Source organism: Perna viridis, chromosome 3, assembly GCF_037379345.1.
Source record: "Perna viridis isolate PV_CMFRI_1.1 ecotype Kerala chromosome 3, ASM3737934v1, whole genome shotgun sequence".
Taxonomy (NCBI): domain Eukaryota; kingdom Metazoa; phylum Mollusca; class Bivalvia; order Mytilida; family Mytilidae; genus Perna; species Perna viridis.
Genome location: NC_142447.1, coordinates 56,244,505 through 56,262,537, shown reverse-complemented (window position 1 = coordinate 56,262,537; position 18,033 = coordinate 56,244,505). Strand labels below are relative to the sequence as shown.

The 18,033-nt window shown below is 31.3% G+C and overlaps 1 protein-coding gene across 18 annotated transcripts in view; it reads left to right on the top strand.

Moving 5' to 3' along the window:
- LOC148623006 (cilia- and flagella-associated protein 43-like) overlaps positions 1 to 18,033 on the top strand; it is a 35,684-nt gene that overhangs the window by 2,523 nt on the left and 15,128 nt on the right. For 10 of the 18 annotated variants that reach the window (XM_088573440.1, XM_088573437.1, XM_088573438.1 and 7 more), the window contains exons 2-23: positions 17 to 267; positions 955 to 1,048; positions 1,317 to 1,484; positions 1,858 to 2,119; positions 3,769 to 3,895; positions 4,120 to 4,140; positions 4,967 to 5,181; positions 6,415 to 6,528; positions 6,808 to 7,037; positions 7,733 to 7,836; positions 8,354 to 8,497; positions 8,723 to 8,907; positions 9,163 to 9,228; positions 9,736 to 9,879; positions 11,978 to 12,105; positions 12,378 to 12,582; positions 14,033 to 14,137; positions 15,317 to 15,394; positions 15,618 to 15,743; positions 16,411 to 16,515; positions 16,832 to 16,948; positions 17,482 to 17,529. In XM_088573440.1, coding sequence (XP_088429566.1) covers positions 17 to 267; positions 955 to 1,048; positions 1,317 to 1,484; positions 1,858 to 2,119; positions 3,769 to 3,895; positions 4,120 to 4,140; positions 4,967 to 5,181; positions 6,415 to 6,528; positions 6,808 to 7,037; positions 7,733 to 7,836; positions 8,354 to 8,497; positions 8,723 to 8,907; positions 9,163 to 9,228; positions 9,736 to 9,879; positions 11,978 to 12,105; positions 12,378 to 12,582; positions 14,033 to 14,137; positions 15,317 to 15,394; positions 15,618 to 15,743; positions 16,411 to 16,515; positions 16,832 to 16,948; positions 17,482 to 17,529 — 3,037 coding nt within the window. The remainder of the gene's footprint in view (positions 1 to 16; positions 268 to 954; positions 1,049 to 1,316; positions 1,485 to 1,857; positions 2,120 to 3,768; positions 3,896 to 4,119; positions 4,141 to 4,966; positions 5,182 to 6,414; positions 6,529 to 6,807; positions 7,038 to 7,732; positions 7,837 to 8,353; positions 8,498 to 8,722; positions 8,908 to 9,162; positions 9,229 to 9,735; positions 9,880 to 11,977; positions 12,106 to 12,377; positions 12,583 to 14,032; positions 14,138 to 15,316; positions 15,395 to 15,617; positions 15,744 to 16,410; positions 16,516 to 16,831; positions 16,949 to 17,481; positions 17,530 to 18,033) is intronic. The other 8 variants (XM_088573445.1, XM_088573432.1, XM_088573442.1 and 5 more) reach the window with 5 other exon arrangements.

The window sequence follows — 18,033 nt, the reverse complement described above, 5'->3', positions numbered from 1 at the left end:
TAAAAAAATTTTTCAGTTGGGCCCAGGGATACAATGGTTCCTCTGCAAACTACATTGATAAAGATGTAGTCTGTTACCAGTGTGGTAGTAATGTAAAGTTTGTTGCTGAGGATGGAGCAGAAACTGTATTCAATTTTAAGGGAAATGGAGTTGGACCATTTGCTGTTCATCCTACTGCGAAGTGCTTTGCTGTGGCTGAACAATGCCTGAATCCCAAAATATGTATCTATGTCTATCCAACATTCCGGGAGTTGGTGATGCTTGAAGGTAAACTCTAATGCCAATTAGAAAAAGTCTTATTAAAAAATACCAGCATGTGTACTTTTTTATTATAACTCATAGTCATACAATATGATACTAAGTTACTGATGTAAATGAATCTTTGCAGTTAACACAATGTCTTTTATAACGATGGCAGGTAATACTAGCCAGAACATTTCTAGGGATAAAAAATAATAACTAACTACATTTTTATTCTTTCTGGGAATCCTTAAATTCCCTCCTAGATTTTAATCAAGCTGAAAGCTTGTACATTTAAATGTAAAGATGATAATTCCATTGGACAAATTCATTTTCTATGACTAAATTGTGGTATTATTATTAATTTATCTGAAAAGGAGTATATTTTTTTTAACTGTGTATAATAATGATGAGTTTCTTAATGGCTAATTGCTTTATTTTGGACTTTTAATTAATTGTGGATCTTCACAGTTTTCCATTTTTATTTGGTTTTTATTTTTTTAATTCCATTCCATACTATCTGTGATAAGCAGGTAATTTGATTAGTAAGTCATAGTTGTTCTTATTTTTTTACATTTTACAGTAGTTATGTTATTGCATTGGCTTCTTTTTTTAACACCCACTTATTATGTCGGCCAATGAAAATTGATATGAATTTGCCTAAATATGTGCACTTATTGTGTTAATTTGATGCTTGTTTTTTTTCTATTATAGGAGGCGCACAATTAGAATATCACAAACTATGTTTCTCTAATAGTGAATATTTGGCTACTATTTCTGGTGTGCCAGACTTTGAGCTGATTCTTTGGTGGGTTTTACTTAATATAGTGAAAATTAAATGTTCTTATTCTTTTAAATTGATGTATATTCCATATGTATATCAATATAATAACCTCTTTTTTTTTAATAAAATGAAATAAGAATTAACATATTTGTCTGCTTTATTTAACAGATCTTTGACATTTGATATTGTTACATTTTGATGTTCAGTAAAGCCTAACTGCTACACAAAGAAGAATAGTTTTAATGTTTAATTTACTTACTTGTTTGTGAGGAACATTTTATTGATCTTCTAGGAATTATGCACAAGGAACAAAATTAACAACTTCCAAAGTTTCTCCTGATCCTGTTACATGCATGACCTTTAACCCTGGAAGTTGGAGACAATTATGTGTGTCAACAGAAAAATCAATCACCTTGTGGCAGACTGAGCAGTCAAATGACAAATATGTACTCCAATCTCAGTACGTCTTAGTATTTTATAGCTTTTATATGCAATGAAACAAAACCTACCTGGTAGTATACATTTCTTTAAAATCTGAATGATAAATTTACTGATATTTCAATATGAAACCTGTATTATCTCAGATGTGTATTGTGTGGACATCAAAATACAACAAATAGTAAAGCTGCTGAAAAAGAAAAAAAATCAGAAAAAAATTTAGACAGTCATGGAAAAGATATTTATTTTTCTATTGATATGCCCTTAATGATGGTGCTTTGATTTGCTGTTTGCTGTATTTTTTGTTTGAAATAGCCTAATCTTACAACTTTTTTGCTAAATCTCTCTCATGAAAGCATTAAACATGTTAAAAGTTTCCTTTGACTCTAATTTAGAAAAGTGAAGCTTCCTCCATCAGAACCAACAGTACATGGAGATGAAGACAAAGACAGAGACCAAGCTCCCACTAGAGCTTCAACAAGAATGACATCTTATACTGTTGATGCTCCAAAACCAGCTGTTGCTGGATTAGTCGGAGAAAAAGCTGAGCAGCTTGAAGAGATTCAAGATTTAACACCCAGAGTAGTTCCACTAAGTCATGCTTGGACTCCTGCTGGGGATGTATTTATTGGTTGTCAAGGAGGCCAGCTTGTCAGGGTATACCAGAATACTGCTTAAAATTCTTTAAATATAGATAAGATATCCAACTAAAGGGCCAGAAATGGTAAAATTTCTGTCCAAGTATCTCCCTTATTGTTACTGGTATTAATAAATACTTGTCTTCTGAAGACAAATAAAATTACTGACTAAAATGTACCGACATTAACCACTATTATTGAGTAATTTGACATCTGTGTTTAGCCATTTCTTGCTACTTTATGTTGTGTATGGTACCTACATATGTACTATGTGTACAAAAAAAGTATTGAACTAACACTACTCAACCTTACACTGTATAAGTGATGTGCACCTCCTATTATGGAGAATTAGACTATTTTTTTCATATATTTCTAGTGAACTTCATAATTTTCTCCCATTTTATATTGTAGATAGTACCTACATGTTCTTAGTGTAATCTGTTATTACTCGTATCTCAAAAGTGTTGAACCAATATTATTCTAACTTTGCATAGTGTTTTAATGCATATTGAAAATAAACATCTTTCATTATCTTGAAATGTGATAAATATTGAAGATTTTTTTACCTGTTGAACTTTTTCAGCAGTATAGAAGTATGCTATCATGGTTATTACATTTTATATTTTATAGTCTCCATTTAAACAATGTATTTCTAACACACCCATATTTTGTGATATTGCATGTTTGGCATTTTAATTACAAGTGATATTGTATGCTTGGCGTTTTAATTACAAGTGATATTTCATGCTTGGATTTTAATTACAAGTGATATTGTACAGCTGACGTTTTGATTACAAGTGATATTGTACAGCTGATGTTTTGATTACAAGTGATATTGCATTGCAGATGTCAGTTGTTTACATCCACTGTAAAATTGTTTTCTGTGGCAAAAGGATCAGAATCAGGGTCAATATTTATTGGTCAAATATCCATTTGTTGTATTTGCCTATTTTTTTTTCAATTTAAGACATCCAAAAACAAATACATATAAAAACTGGCTACACATACATGACTCGACTGGCTACATTTGCATGACTCGACTGGCTACACTTACATGACTCGACTGGCTACACTTGCATGAATCGACTGGCTACACTTGCATGACCCGACTGGCTACACTTACATGACTCAACCACATTAAATGTATACAAACATATTTGTTTAAATATCTACACGAAGAGTCACTCACTAACTGAAAAACTTGAAAATTCTTAAAAATTTCTATAGGGAAATGTAACAAAACAAATATGGCAGATCACTGCATGCAATATTATATTTTATGGAACACTAAAAAGAGATATCAACCTTAGCCATGCATGGGCCTTGGTCAGTATTGCCTTTGACTGTTTCATAAAACATGATATGGCATGTACTGAGTTACCATACTTGTATATTGTATACTTAACATAATTTGAAACCCACAACATTTCTTTTTTAATTGCTTAGTATGCATATGTTTAAGGTATTTATGTGATTACAAATTTATGACCTTGGTGCAGGTCAAGACACGTTTTCTGTCTTGTTATTGGATTAACCTTGTTGTAATACAGAAAAATATGCAGAATTCTTATATATAATTGTTAAAAGTAAAATTATTAGAACCCAAAATATTGATTGATTATTTGATCTTAATAACACAATATAAGACTCTACATACTCTGTCTGCAGGTTGATGGGGAAGTCTTGAAAGCTAGAGTTCTTTATTACCCTCCATCTAGAGCAGAAACACCTATGTCACGAGCTACTAGTGCTATGGATAGTCGACTACAGTCACAAACTGATTTAGTAAACATCTGTAAGATTATTAACATGAATTTATCATCTAACTAGTTATAAATGAAACTATGCGATTTCTATACCTGTAATTAAAAAACAATACAAGTGTTGTCAGAGTTTGAAGAAGTCAATGGTTGATAATAATTGATAATTCAAAAAGTATTCTGAAATAAAAAAGATAGATGTCATTTTGTTATGTTTGGAACTTGGCATTCTTATTATTGATTACTGTTGTTTCTTTAGCTCGTAAACAAACCAGAATTGGTAAGAGTGTGACACTTTGTAGAGTATACTCTATTATTTATAGCATGTTAATTTACCTATTCATTTAGAGAAACTTTTTTTATTCACTTGTAGTATTTTATATCAATTTTAATTTTTACTTTTAAGAATAAACCTCTGCTTTAATGGAATATTATTCATAACATTATTCACTCAATCCCTGATGAAGTTTATTTCCAGTAATTTGATGATATTTTTTAGATTTATTACATTTGTATCAGGTTTAATTTCGTAATTGTTTTTTGTAAAGATTTTGATTCTCATGTCATCGCTTGTAATAACTGAATAGGAAGGGTGATTAAAAATAACCTGTATTTTGTTTCTTTGCTTAACCTTTATCCAGACATGCTTTTCTGTATTCAGATAATTTTATTGTCAATTTTAAATGGAAGGTGTTTAATGTCTTGTCATTTCTGATGTGTATTCTACTCTCCACATATAAATAAACACAATGGAATAGTCAAAGTTTAATAAATGACTTGTTAACATTATCTTCACTTTAGTATCTTGTGAATTTAAATCTGGTATAAGTTGTCATAGTTATTGACATAATTTTATAGAATGATTTATCCATGTATTGAGCCATTTGTATAATTTTGAAGCTTAACCACAACATTCAACCCTAAACATGTATGTGCATAGAAAAGATGTCAGCATTCTTGTTTTGATTTGAGAATATAATTTCAATATAGAAGTTATTTTAGATATGAGTGTGTCTTGTTTTTTACACCCATATTTGGTAAAACAGATATTGCTTGACAATATAATTATTTTAAGTTTCTCAAATTTTGATTAAATATGATTATAGCTGATGACTCCAGTTATATAATGGCTGAGGGGAGTTTTGATGCAATAGCTTTACATAGACGTGGTCTTTATGCTGGTGGACAAGATGGTGTGTTACGTTTGATTGAGATTAAGACAGAAGATTGTAAAGTTTTAGAGAAGTGTAGCATTGGTCAGCCTATAACTTCTTTAGGATTCTCTCCCAGTTACAGACATTTGGCAATTGGATCAAGTCAGGTAATAGTTCTTTAGAAAGGAACTAGAATGATATTCAGATGCATCCTGTACCTCAGCATGTGGTATTAAATTTCTCTACATAATAAAATATTCTATGAAATTCTCTTAATTCTATTGCATTCTGATTACTCAACCTGCTTAAAATACATATTTTAAAAAGTCCTCTGATAAGAAATGAGAAATCAGAGTGCTGTAGCACTGGGTCAAGTATTAAAATAACAAAGTTTAAGCTTAACAGATCTTTCAAAAATTTTAATCATATAGAGGTGGCCAATTTTTACTTAACACTGTTTGTGTTTGTGTGTGTATTTTAAGTGCCTTTTTTGAGTGTTGTTTGTTCTTTGTTGCTATAATACTTGTGTTCTTTTTGTCCATGGAATTCTTCACATTTGACACTTCCGAAATCCAGCCATTTCTTTCAAATGTACAAATTAGGTTAAAGGATTGATTACAGTGAATTAGCATGCTAGGACTGGGTAATCTGCTTTTGAATTAAAATGTTTCAATGTCCTTTAAATTGTAAAGAAAACTTTGAAGCATAAAAGTGAATGTGCCATAATTCAAATGATATGAACACCATTTTAAAGAGTGTCAACATACAAGAAATGACATAAGGAGAGTAAACAACATTGAAATAAACAGTCCTTCAATATATCAAATCTACAAATAAAAGTCTACTTATGTTATACTGCAAAAGTAAATAAACATTAATCATATCTTTATATTTTGAAAATCTTGAAAATATCAGTTATTTCAATTGAATGTAAAAAAAATATATGGTAAAGTCTCTTCTTGGTCTTTTTTTTGATGCATTCAGTTTTTGATGATTTTATGAGTCCATTAGTTCAACATTACTCTAATATATGGTTTCTTTGGGAAAAAAAATTTTGATCATTAAGTTGTAAATAATATAATCAATTCACACACTGACAGTAATAAATAGTGTGTTTTAGTTATGGTTCACCAGAGGGCATCTTTTCTTTATCTGACCTTGATCTAGATCTCGACTAATACCAATGATCACTAACTAGACTCTACCTTCCTTGGCAAAGAGTGAAAGGACCTTTGACTACAGAAGAAGAGTCCTACAATAGTACACATATTCATTTGTTTTCTTTGTACATTTTCCTTTTTTGAGTGAATACCAAAAGAGCAGCTGTTTCAATTACTGTGTTCATTGTAGAAAATATTTAGTATTATGTTTCTTATTTGGTTGTTTCTATTATGTTTCAGGGATCATTAAGGCTGTATGAAGCAGGTGCCCCTGAATCATTGAAGATACTGAAGGATGTACACTGGGGAACCATCATGGGCATTGGTTGTCTCTCTGGCAATGAATATGTGGTGGTAAGTGAAAAAAAATTTTGTTGACAACATGTCATTCTTAAACACTGTTAATATAAGAAATCAAAAGATTCAACAGTTTCCCTTTCTGTTTGTTGATAATTATGAAATGTTTATATCCTCTTTGGGTACATATGTTCACCAGGGTATATAAAGTTTTAGTAGAATATCAATATTTATTCACATTATCAAAAAATGTTAAAAGACAATTAAAAGCTATGATTTTTCTGTAGTTTTTTTTTTTTAACCAATGGTAGTCAAAACTGATTATTTTCATTTCAGTGTGTAAGAGAGGATGGAGAAGTACAGGTTTGGACATTAGACAAGGGTCATTTTGTGGCCTCAGTATCTGTAGGTGCTCCTGCCACATGTTTAGCTTGTAGTCCTTTAACACATGTAGCAGCAGTTGGAACAGTTACTGGGCATGTGATGATAGTGGATCTAACATTTGTTAAGAAACCCAGACTTGTTAAGGGATACCGGATGTATCATATGCCAGTATCTAATATCACGTAAGTCTACCTTGATTCAATACATCTGTACAATGTGTCACACAAGTCTACCTTGATTCAGTACATCTGTACAATCTGTCACATCAACAAACCAGGAATCTAAATCACAATAGTTTAGTTTGTCTTAAGTTAAACTTAAGAAGCTGTTTTATCAAAATAAAATTATCCTGGAGAAGCAGGCAACTTGCATACTTCATGGAAAATACATCATTTATGATTCAGGAAAAAACTATGAATTGAAATGTATTCTAGAAATATATGTAACATAGTTCAAACTCAGAATAGTTCTGTTTAACTTATCACTTTGTTTATAAAATTGCCTTGTTTGTTGTATTTGATAGATGTCAGATTTTATGTATTGTATATGTTGTTATTTAACTGTACATAGTACCTCCATTGATTAGAGTGACCTGGTATCAATGAATTATAATTTATATGAGGAAGTAGAAGTTAGTATAAAAAGCCTCTTCGGGTCACTCTAAATATTGAAGAAAAGTGATCAATCATCTTTAGTTCAGTCGATACTAGGTGGTCAGAAAATTTATTAGTCATATCAAACTGAAACAAAAAAACAAACTTTCCATATTTTTTTTTTATGAAATACAGTTCCATCTCTTAATTGTTATCATCAAAACATTAATCATTTCAAGTATGATGAGAAATAACCAGTAAATGCAAATCTTGTTGTATTTCAGTTTTGATGTTGATGGCAACTTTATAATTACTGGAGCTGAAGATGGACAAGTTTTTGTAATGGATGGTAGAGGCTCAAAAGAATTTTCTCCTATTGGATACACCAGTAAGTCCTAATGCTTTTAAAACTTAATTGTTATTTTGTCAGATTCTATTAGCATTCTATTACTGTAAACCAACAGGTGTTTAGAAGGGCTTATTGTTTAGATTATTCACAAGAAATTTTATTTGGAAATGAATAAAGACAAAATTATTGCCAGTACTGTAGCCAGGGTATACATAAGGAGATGAGAAGTGTCTGATTTTTTGTGAATTCAGTGTCTCAGAAGAATGTCCTATAAGCAGGGCTTAAGCAATATTTAAACAGAGCATTGTTTAAAGTGACAGTATACCGGAAATATTTTGCACCTTTTTTTCCTTAGTTCTTAAAGTTCAGACTTTTTTTCTACTGAAAGTAGGTGATACACACCCATTGACCCCCTCTCGTTATGGCATTATATCCTCCGAAATAGTAACCTACAAATATGGTAGAATAATTTAGAGAAGACATTTATATGTAGCTGTTGATTCCATTTGTATTTTACTTTTTTTATTATTCTAAAAAAAATCTCTGCTGTGTGCAGGTGTTGAAGGAGAAATTTTGACGCTGACAACATTCACAGACAACAATGTGGTGAAGGTTTCCATCACAACCAATAATTCAGGAAACAAAAGAAATGGTGCTGATACACTACTGTATTTTGAACTTACAGAAGAGGTCCTAAAAAGTGAGTAATATGCTGGCAGTATTTGTTTGATTATTTACTGGTAATGGTTGAAAGCTAATATGAAAGTGATAATGTTATGGCAGACATATTCTTAATTTCAAAAAGCAGATCATGAAGTAGATGATAATTTTGTGTGTTAAATTGTGTGATATTAAAAAAAACCTAATAGTAAATTTAACTTCCTTTTTATATGCATACATTCATACCAATATTGTTTCTGTTTAGATCCTAAGAAGTTTTTAAAGAGTTTGAAGTGTGATTTTAAAGAAGCTGCTATAAAGAAAATGATATTGAAGTTTGGTATTCCATCATTTGGAGGGGCTGTAGCTGAGGGAAATGTATTGTTTGCTGTTTCTCAAAAGACAAAAAAATTACACCAAATCTCACTTCCAGATGAAATTCCACAAAAGGTTTGTATAGCTGTAAACAGTGAAAAGAAATTCTCATCTACAGTAGAAATATCTTTTTCTGAGTTATTGATAGAAATAATACATAAATGTTTCATTTGAGAAGATGTATTATTCATCTTATTGAAAAATTTGTATCTTCACAATTTGAAATTTGTAGTACAAATATTACTTTGAATGCATGCATGTGACCGAAAAGCTTCAATTCATCCAAAAAAATTAGTATGACAGAAGTTTTAACTGACCTGATCATTTTAGTACTTGGAGCAGGATAAAGGAGATGGAACACCTGCACCACAAACACCTGAATATGGAAATTTTGATGTAATATTTTCTTTTGTCTGAAAACTAACATTCTTGTCTTATCTTTCATTGGTTGGATGGTAAAAGACTTTTAATAGATTTAATACTACTACTTTTATAAGGAAAAATTATGTTGTAGTCTAAAAAACATGGGTTTTTGTCTAACATTTTAGATTCTAGAGGTTGAGTTTTTGGTTCAATAACAATATAATGTTGTCTAAGTCCTTTTCAATAACAAGCCTTTACTTTTATGTTTATGTATGGAACTTAATTACAATTAAGTCAGTTGAAAATAAAGTTTTATTATTAAACATTTACTGTTATTTATTTACATATTGTCATTTTTAGTATTATTGAAAATAAATCTTTTGTATTTTTAATGCATTGATATAATCTTATTAATGTGTTATATTAATTAAAAAAGATGGATACTCACTAAATGAACTTACTTTACCTCCCTCTATTGTATATTCCAATCATAACTAAAGATATAACTGTGGCATTTTTATTTGTAAGTTTGTATTGTAGGGACATGGTGAGCCTTTACTACCAGAATCAGAATATCCAGGACACATGTTACCAGGAGCTAAGTTACTCATGTCTCCTCATGGTAAATGGTTAGCAAGCTTTGGTGTTGATGGTTATGTACAACTCAGAGCTGTTGGTAGTCTGGTGAGTACCCTAAACCTTGTATCCAAGTCAAGTATACATCAGTTTCTAGATGAAAAAAAAAAATAACAAATAAAGATTTTTCTTCCTGAATGACTTTCTTGTCTATCAAGTGGACTCAAATTAAATTTGGCGGGTAGCTTTCAGTTACAGACAGAAATAAGTGACAAGTGGACGGTAAAATCTTCCTCATTTACAGACAGTAATGAGTAACAGGTGGAAGGTATAATCTTCCTCATTTACAGACAGTAATGAGTAACAGGTGGATGGTAAAATCTTCCTCATTTACAGACAGTAATGGGTAACAGGTGGATGGTAAAATCTTACTCATTTACAGACTGTAATGGGTAACATGTGGACGGTAAAATCTTCCTCATTTACAGACAGTAATGAGTAACAGGTGGACGGTAAAATCTTCCTCATTTACAGACAGTAATGGATAACAGGTAGATGGTAAAATCTTCCTCATTTACAGACAGTAATGAGTAACAGGGGGACGGTAAAATCTTATTCATTTAGACAGTAATGAGTAACAGGTGGACAGTAAAATCTTCCTCATTTACAGACAGTAATGAGTAACAGGTGGACGGTAAAATCTTCCTCATTTACAGACAGTAATGGATAACAGGTAGATGGTAAAATCTTCCTCATTTACAGACAGTAATGAGTAACAGGTGGACAGTAAAATCTTCCTCATTTACAGACAGTGATGAGTAACAGGTGGACAGTAAAATCTTCCTCATTTACCGACAGTAATGAGTAACAGGTGGACAGTAAAATCTTCCTCATTTACAGACAGTAATGAGTAACAGGTGGACGGTAAAATCTTATTCATTTAGACAGTAATGAGTAACAAGGGGATGGTAAAATCTTCCTCATTTACAGACAGTAATAGGTAACAGGTGGATGGTAAAATCTTACTCATTTACAGACAGTAATGGGTAACATGTGGACGGTAAAATCTTCCTCATTTACAGACAGTAATGAGTAACAGGTGGACGGTAAAATCTTCCTCATTTACAGACAGTAATGGATAACAGGTAGATGGTAAAATCTTCCTCATTTACAGACAGTAATGAGTAACAGGGGGACAGTAAAATCTTATTCATATAGACAGTAATGAGTAACAGGTAGATGGTAAAATCTTCCTCATTTACAGACAGTAATGGGAAACAGGTGGACGGTAAAATCTTACTCATTTACAGACAATAATGATTAACAGGTAGATGGTAAAATCTTCCTCATTTACAGACAGTAATGAGTAACAGGGGGACGGTAAAATCTTATTCATTTAGACAGTAATGAGTAACAGGTGGATAGTAAAATCTTCCTCATTTACAGACAGTAATGAGTAACGTGGACGGTAAAATCTTCCTCATTTACAAACAGTAATGAGTAACAGGTGGATGGTAAAATATTCTTCATTAACAGACAGTGATGAATAACAGGTGGATGGTAAAATCTTCCTCATTTACAGACAGTGATGAATAACAGGTGGACGGTAAAATCTTCCTCATTTACAGACAGTAATGAGTAACAAGTTGACGGTAAAATCTTCCTCATTTACAGACAGTAATGAGTAGCAAGTAGACGGTAAATTTTCCTCATTTACATACAGTAATGAGTGACAGGTGGATGGTAAATCTTCCTCATTTACAGACAGTAATGAGTAACAGGTGGATGGTAAAATCTTCCTCATTTACAGACAGTAATAAGTAACAGGTGGATGGTAAAATCTTCCTCATTTACAGACAGTAATGAGTAGCAAGTAGACAGTAAATTTTCCTCATTTACATACAGTAATGAGTGACAGGTGGAAGGTAAAATCTTCCTCATTTACAGACAGTAATGAATAACAGGTGGTCGGTAAAATCTTCCTCATTTACAGACGGTAATGGGTAACGGGTGGATGGTAAAATCTTACTCATTTACAGACAGTAATGATTAACAGGTAGATGGTAAAATCTTTCTCATTTACAGACAGTAATAAGTAACAAGTAGACGGTAAAATATTCCTCATTTACAGACAGTAATGAGTAGCAAGTAGACAGTAAAATCTTCCTCATTTGAGAGCCAAAATTTGAATTTATGTTTTTTCCAGGACCGTTTTATTTCTATCAGACCCCATGATTACCACAGTGGTGGTGTTAGGTCTGTTGCTTTCTCTGATGACAGTCAGAATGTGTTTACAACTGGACAAGATGGAGTTCTCTGTTGTTATGGATGGAAGTAAGTCTTAACTGTAGTCTTTATTTAACACAATCAAATTTTTTACCTTCTTATTATTTTTCCTTTGTTTTTGTTTCTTTCCAAACCCTTTAAATTTATAAAATGTAATGCATTATGCAGTATATGATAGGTCCATTCTTATTTCAAGGCAGAAATGGATGTGAAAATTATCTTCTGAGAATACTCAAGCATTTATAATTCAAAATATGCCTTAAAAACAACATCATCTGTCATTACAACCAAATTCAGTAGTCAACATATACAAATTTCAGTTTCACAACATCTGGTGTTGGTAAGGCTAAATCAGCCATGGAATCAGCTAGAGCTAGAAAAACCAGATTGATGCAGGGACAGAAAGATGAAGATGAAGCTGTCAGAAATCTACCAGAGTTTGTTGTACCTCTCCGTTCCTCAAGGCCAGCTACAGCAGAAGGAGACCAAGCTGAAAAGGTGGACAGCAAATCTATGACAAAAACGGTGATATAATTTTCTTATTCCAGGTTGCTGTGCTGCTGATGTAATCAACATGAAAGCTTCTGTAATTGTTGTACAGTTTATTTTTGTTGACAGGTGGCTGCAGTTAACTAATGTACTTGGTGCATGTCTCTAAAGATGGTGTTGTAATATTTGTATGTGTAACTGTTTTAATAGGTTTTTTATTATTGTTTTGGTTTTGTTTGAAACTGTTTGATCAAAACATACTGTATTATTCTGCCTATGGTTGAAACTGTTTGATCAAAACATACTGTATTATTCTGCCTATGGTTGAAACTGTTTGATCAAAACATACTGTATTATTCTGCCTATGGTTGAAACTGTTTGATCAAAACATACTGTATTATTCTGCCTATGGTTGAAACTGTTTGATCAAAACATACTGTATTATTCTGCCTATGGTTGAAACTGTTTGATCAAAACATACTGTATTATTCTGCCTATGGTTGAAACTGTTTGATCAAAACATACTGTATTATTCTGCCTATGGTTGAAACTGTTTGATCAAAACATACTGTATTATTCTGCCTATGGTTGAAACTGTTTGATCAAAACATACTGTATTATTCTGCCTATGGTTGAAACTGTTTGATCAAAACATACTGTATTATTCTGCCTATGGTTGAAACTGTTTGATCAAAACATACTGTATTATTCTGCCTATGGTTGAAACTGTTTGATCAAAACATACTGTATTATTCTGACTATGGTTGAAACAGTTTGATCAAAACATACTGTATTATTCTGACTATGGTTGAAACAGTTTGATCAAAACATACTGTATTATTCTGACTATGGTTGAAACAGTTTGATCAAAACATACTGTATTATTCTGACTATGGTTGAAATATTTATATATATTTCTTTTGATTTGTTATAACTTACAACTAGATTTTTACCTGAGTTTTTACACTGTTCTAAATGTAAGAAAAAATGTTTTTGGGTAAAGTGACCTGATGACTTGTGATTTTATGCTTCTCAGTATGTTTTGATGGAACAAATGCTTGATAATTTTATTTTATCTAGATGTTTTGTGTTTTTTTTAAATACTTTGGTGCTCTTCAGTACCATATATGTTAATAATATATTGCCTGTGTTTTATACATGTTTTATAATCTAATTTATGTACATTCTGTAGCCTTGATAAATAATTATGGTAAAAGTATATTTACTTAACTAAAAGTACATATATATATCTAAATATAAAATCAAATTGAAAAAAATCATATTCTCAAAGTGGTTATTATTTTGAGGTAAACATCATTATAACATACATGTAATATGTATATCTGTATAGTTAGAACTATCAATTTACTCCAGTATGTATTTCTGTATAGTTAGAACTATCAATTTACTCCAGAGAACATTTTTTTATTAGGAAAAGTGTAAGCTGAATTTTAAACAATGAATTATTTATTAACATTTGATTTAGGAGAAAGAAGCGTTTGAGAAAGCAATGGCAGCTGATGAGATCTATAGGACTCCAACACCTACAGCAGCTCTGGATGCAACATGGCAAGATGTACAGAAACTAGAGGTATCTACCATATTCTCTATCTCAAACAACGGGTTTGCTATTATACTGATGATAATGGTGCAACCATTAAAACTTCTTATATTCTTTATTAATTGTTGGAAATAAATTAAAAAGAAATGATTCAGTTTCAGAATTAAGGCCATACAATAAAAAATGTCTAGGTTCTCAGGCCGCTTTTGTAAAAAATATTATATGGAAGGGAAGCTATTGTTTTGTTTTGTCAGAAGCAAATAGATGAATTTTTGTGTAAAACATTTCAATATTTAATGATGTATACTGCTCAGTTTTATATATACCACTGTTTTTACCAGTTAACAACGAATCTGCAGGATGAGTTTGATTAAGTATGTTAACGATTAAAGGGTGGTATATATGTTTTGTAATATAATGTTCAGTCGATGAAATGAGCTCTAAAAAGCCCTCATTATTATACCTAAAAAATAGATGCACAGAAGACATAATCTTGACTGTTGAGATAACATTTAAATCCTTGTAACACCATGACCTACTTCTATAGAAAATAACCATTTTATTTTCTGTGATGTCAACATTATAGTTTAACATTAAATCTTCATGTTAAATAATGATTTTCAAAAGTGCTGTGTTATAAGTTGGTTAGGTGATTAAAAGATCAAAGAAAAAGACATATATGTTACGGTTCATAAGATGTGCATCTGTACAAGAAGTTGTGAATGATACAAGAGCAAACAATTTGGCAATATTACTGTCATGTTGTAATGGATGTCAAAATAACTGCATCTGCTTAACTGCTTTTTTAACCTTCCCGTCAAGGGCACAAATGTTCCTGATGACATTTTTTTTTTAAATGGAAACTGCTTTCTTTAATGGACACGAAAACAATCCAAATTTTTTTGTTAGAGAAAAATGCAGTCTAACATTTTTTGACTGGATAATGAAATTTCATGCATCATCTCATAGACATAATGTTGCAAAATTGTTTTGATTTTTATTATTAGTATTGAATGTATAATTTTTTCTCTCTATTTTAATTAACCTCAATGCTTGTGGGGCATACTTGAAAATAATTAACCTACTTTGCAGATTACACCAAGATATTGGTTATTTCTTTATAGACAGAAGAAATATTACAGTCAATGCTTTTTCTGGACAAATAAGTCCCTGAAACTTAATCACCTGTATTGTAAATACTATTTGTAGTTCCATAAAAAAGAAGATGAACAGTATGCTGAAGTGAAGAAAGATCTGAGAGTACAGATTATGGATATGAGAAGAACAGTGAGTTTGCATTGTCCACAATCATTACTCATTATTTTAGAAGAAACTGAGTATTTAGCTTTCTTTTTAAATGTTTACACAATGTTCACTAATACTAGTGTCAATCATACTATTGATCAGTTATTATGATGATTTATTATTTGATATTATGTTTCACAATGTGAAAGAATAGCATTATCTTTATAATTGTTACCTTGTCATCTGTAGTATATGTACTCCTTAGATCCAAGAGATGTTGAAACAAAATGAAATATTGCCTGATATTGAAAAACTTGGTCGTCATGAATTTGACCTTGATATTGAAGAACAAAATCGACTTCAAAGTGAAGCTGATGCTGAAGTTCAACGAGTAAGATTCTTTATATAATATATATATATAATATATAACTTACATACTTCGTATAAATAGATGTTATTATTCCCTTACTTAAAAGTTTTCATTATACATTTGGGTGTTTAATTTGGGTGATGACTCTGTTAGTTGTATGTGTATTTAGCTTTGGATGTACTACTTAATAATAAATAAATAGGAAGCAGATATTAATTATAAACAAATTTAAAATTGGATACAGACCCATATTCAGTTACAGTTACATGTAGAATTTTATGCTTCTTCCTGTTATTTGCAATGGAAAAATGTGACTGTATAACTTAGCAACTTACTTACACAAAGATATAATCTCATTCTGAACTTTGACACATTGTTTATAAATAACACAATGCCACTGATTCCCACTTTTTGACATTGAAATGTGATGCCACAATTGTGAATCCAAACTTTCCATTGATGAATGATTTATTTTTGCATGGTTAAATTATGCACTTCCATTGTAAGTGCCAAATAAACCAAAATTAAACTATAACATTATTGTTGTGGATGCAGATCCTTAATTTATGGAATTCGTTCTTAATTCGTATTTAATTTTTGTTTATAATTCAGTCTGTATATGTAAAAAAACCTTCAGTTTGTTGTGACAAATTATCTGTGCCCCAAATAATAATTTCCATGATTTTAGGTGAGGGAAGAAATTGAATTTGACAACTTGGCCAAAATTTATCTGCGAGAGATGATTAAAAAGGAGTGTTGGGATGACATGAAGGTCAAAGGTAGAGCTGCCCAGGTAGGCTTCTTCATCTTCTCACAAGTTGTATGTTCTCTTGTTGTTTTTTTTAGATATTAATTGTGAGATTATGGGGATATTTCAAAAGGTTGAAAAGTTTTTGGTCATTAATACACTATATTCTGGGATTACATTTGTTCTTTTTTTCGCTAATTTATACATTTGTGATGTTTCAAGTTTAGAGTTTGATGTCTTATTTTCTTAATCAGATAGGCAAAGTAGAATTTATATATGTATCAACTTTAAATATATGAGGATTTATTTTAATGGTTGCTGTGGAAATTAAAGGTGCATAAAATTCTGACTTACTTTTCAGGCTTTTTTCTCCACTCTAGAAGTGAGTAATTTCCCAATGAGAGAAAGGTCCAAGGACTTTGAGAGACTCTTGGAAACTGTGACAAAGAGAAGGAAGATAGAACTTGCTGAGTTAGCTGTGAGTAGTTACCATCGAATAAGGATAGGTACTGTGGAAGTACTTTATACACATATACCATATTTTCTAGCTTTTGAAGTTTTGCTGGTTAACTACATTTAGATGCTAGAATTTCAGTGGTTTAGAATGATTTTCTAGGGACTTACCAAGATGACAATCTAGCATTGAGTTCTAATAGGTCTACAGTAATGACAGATGTAAATTACCAATAATGTAATATACCTCCATATACTTTGGAGTTTATACTCATTAATTATGTAAATGAACAAAAGACAGAAATTTTTGAGTGGAGGTATTAAGATTGAAGTCATCACTACAGAAGTTTTATGATTGTCATCATGAACTCGTGGATCGTTACGGTGTATACATCTGCGCCATGAAAACTGATTTGTTCAACTTGTCAAAGTTTTCCTTTCCTCTTTCGTCTTTGCCCCTGGATTACATTCTTTTGATTACTGCTATAAACATCTGAACATCTTGTTAATTTGATTTCATTAAATCTCTGTTTATTCATTAAATATTTATTATTTTAGGCCAGAAAAACTGAAGTAGAAGTAACAAACAGACCAACAACAACTGCAGTAAGTTGAAGTTGCTACCAATGGTGTATGGTATAATGATAAGAATAATCCCCGTCATACTGATAGGTAGTTAGGGACAACTCTGACTAATTGGTTTCTAAGTACATATTGTAATAGACAAGCTGGTTTTTGTGCTTCTGTTGTATAGATGGTGTAATAGACATGGCTGGTTTCTGTGCTTCTGTTGTAAACATGGTGTAATAGACAAGGCTTGTTTCTGTGCTCCTGTTGTAAAGATGGTGTAATAAACAAGACTGGTTTCTGTTTCTGTAAACATTGCATAATAGACAAGGCTGGTTTCTGTGCTCCTGTTGTAGAAATGGCTTGTTTCTATGCTCCTGTTGTAAACATTGTATAATAGACAAGGCTGGTTTCTGTATTATTCTTGACATGGCTTGTTTCTATGTTCCTGTTGTAAACATTGTATAATAGACAAAGATGGTTTCTGTGTTGTTGTTAATACGATTGTACTTGTGGTTATTGAATCAAGAAGGATATAGAACG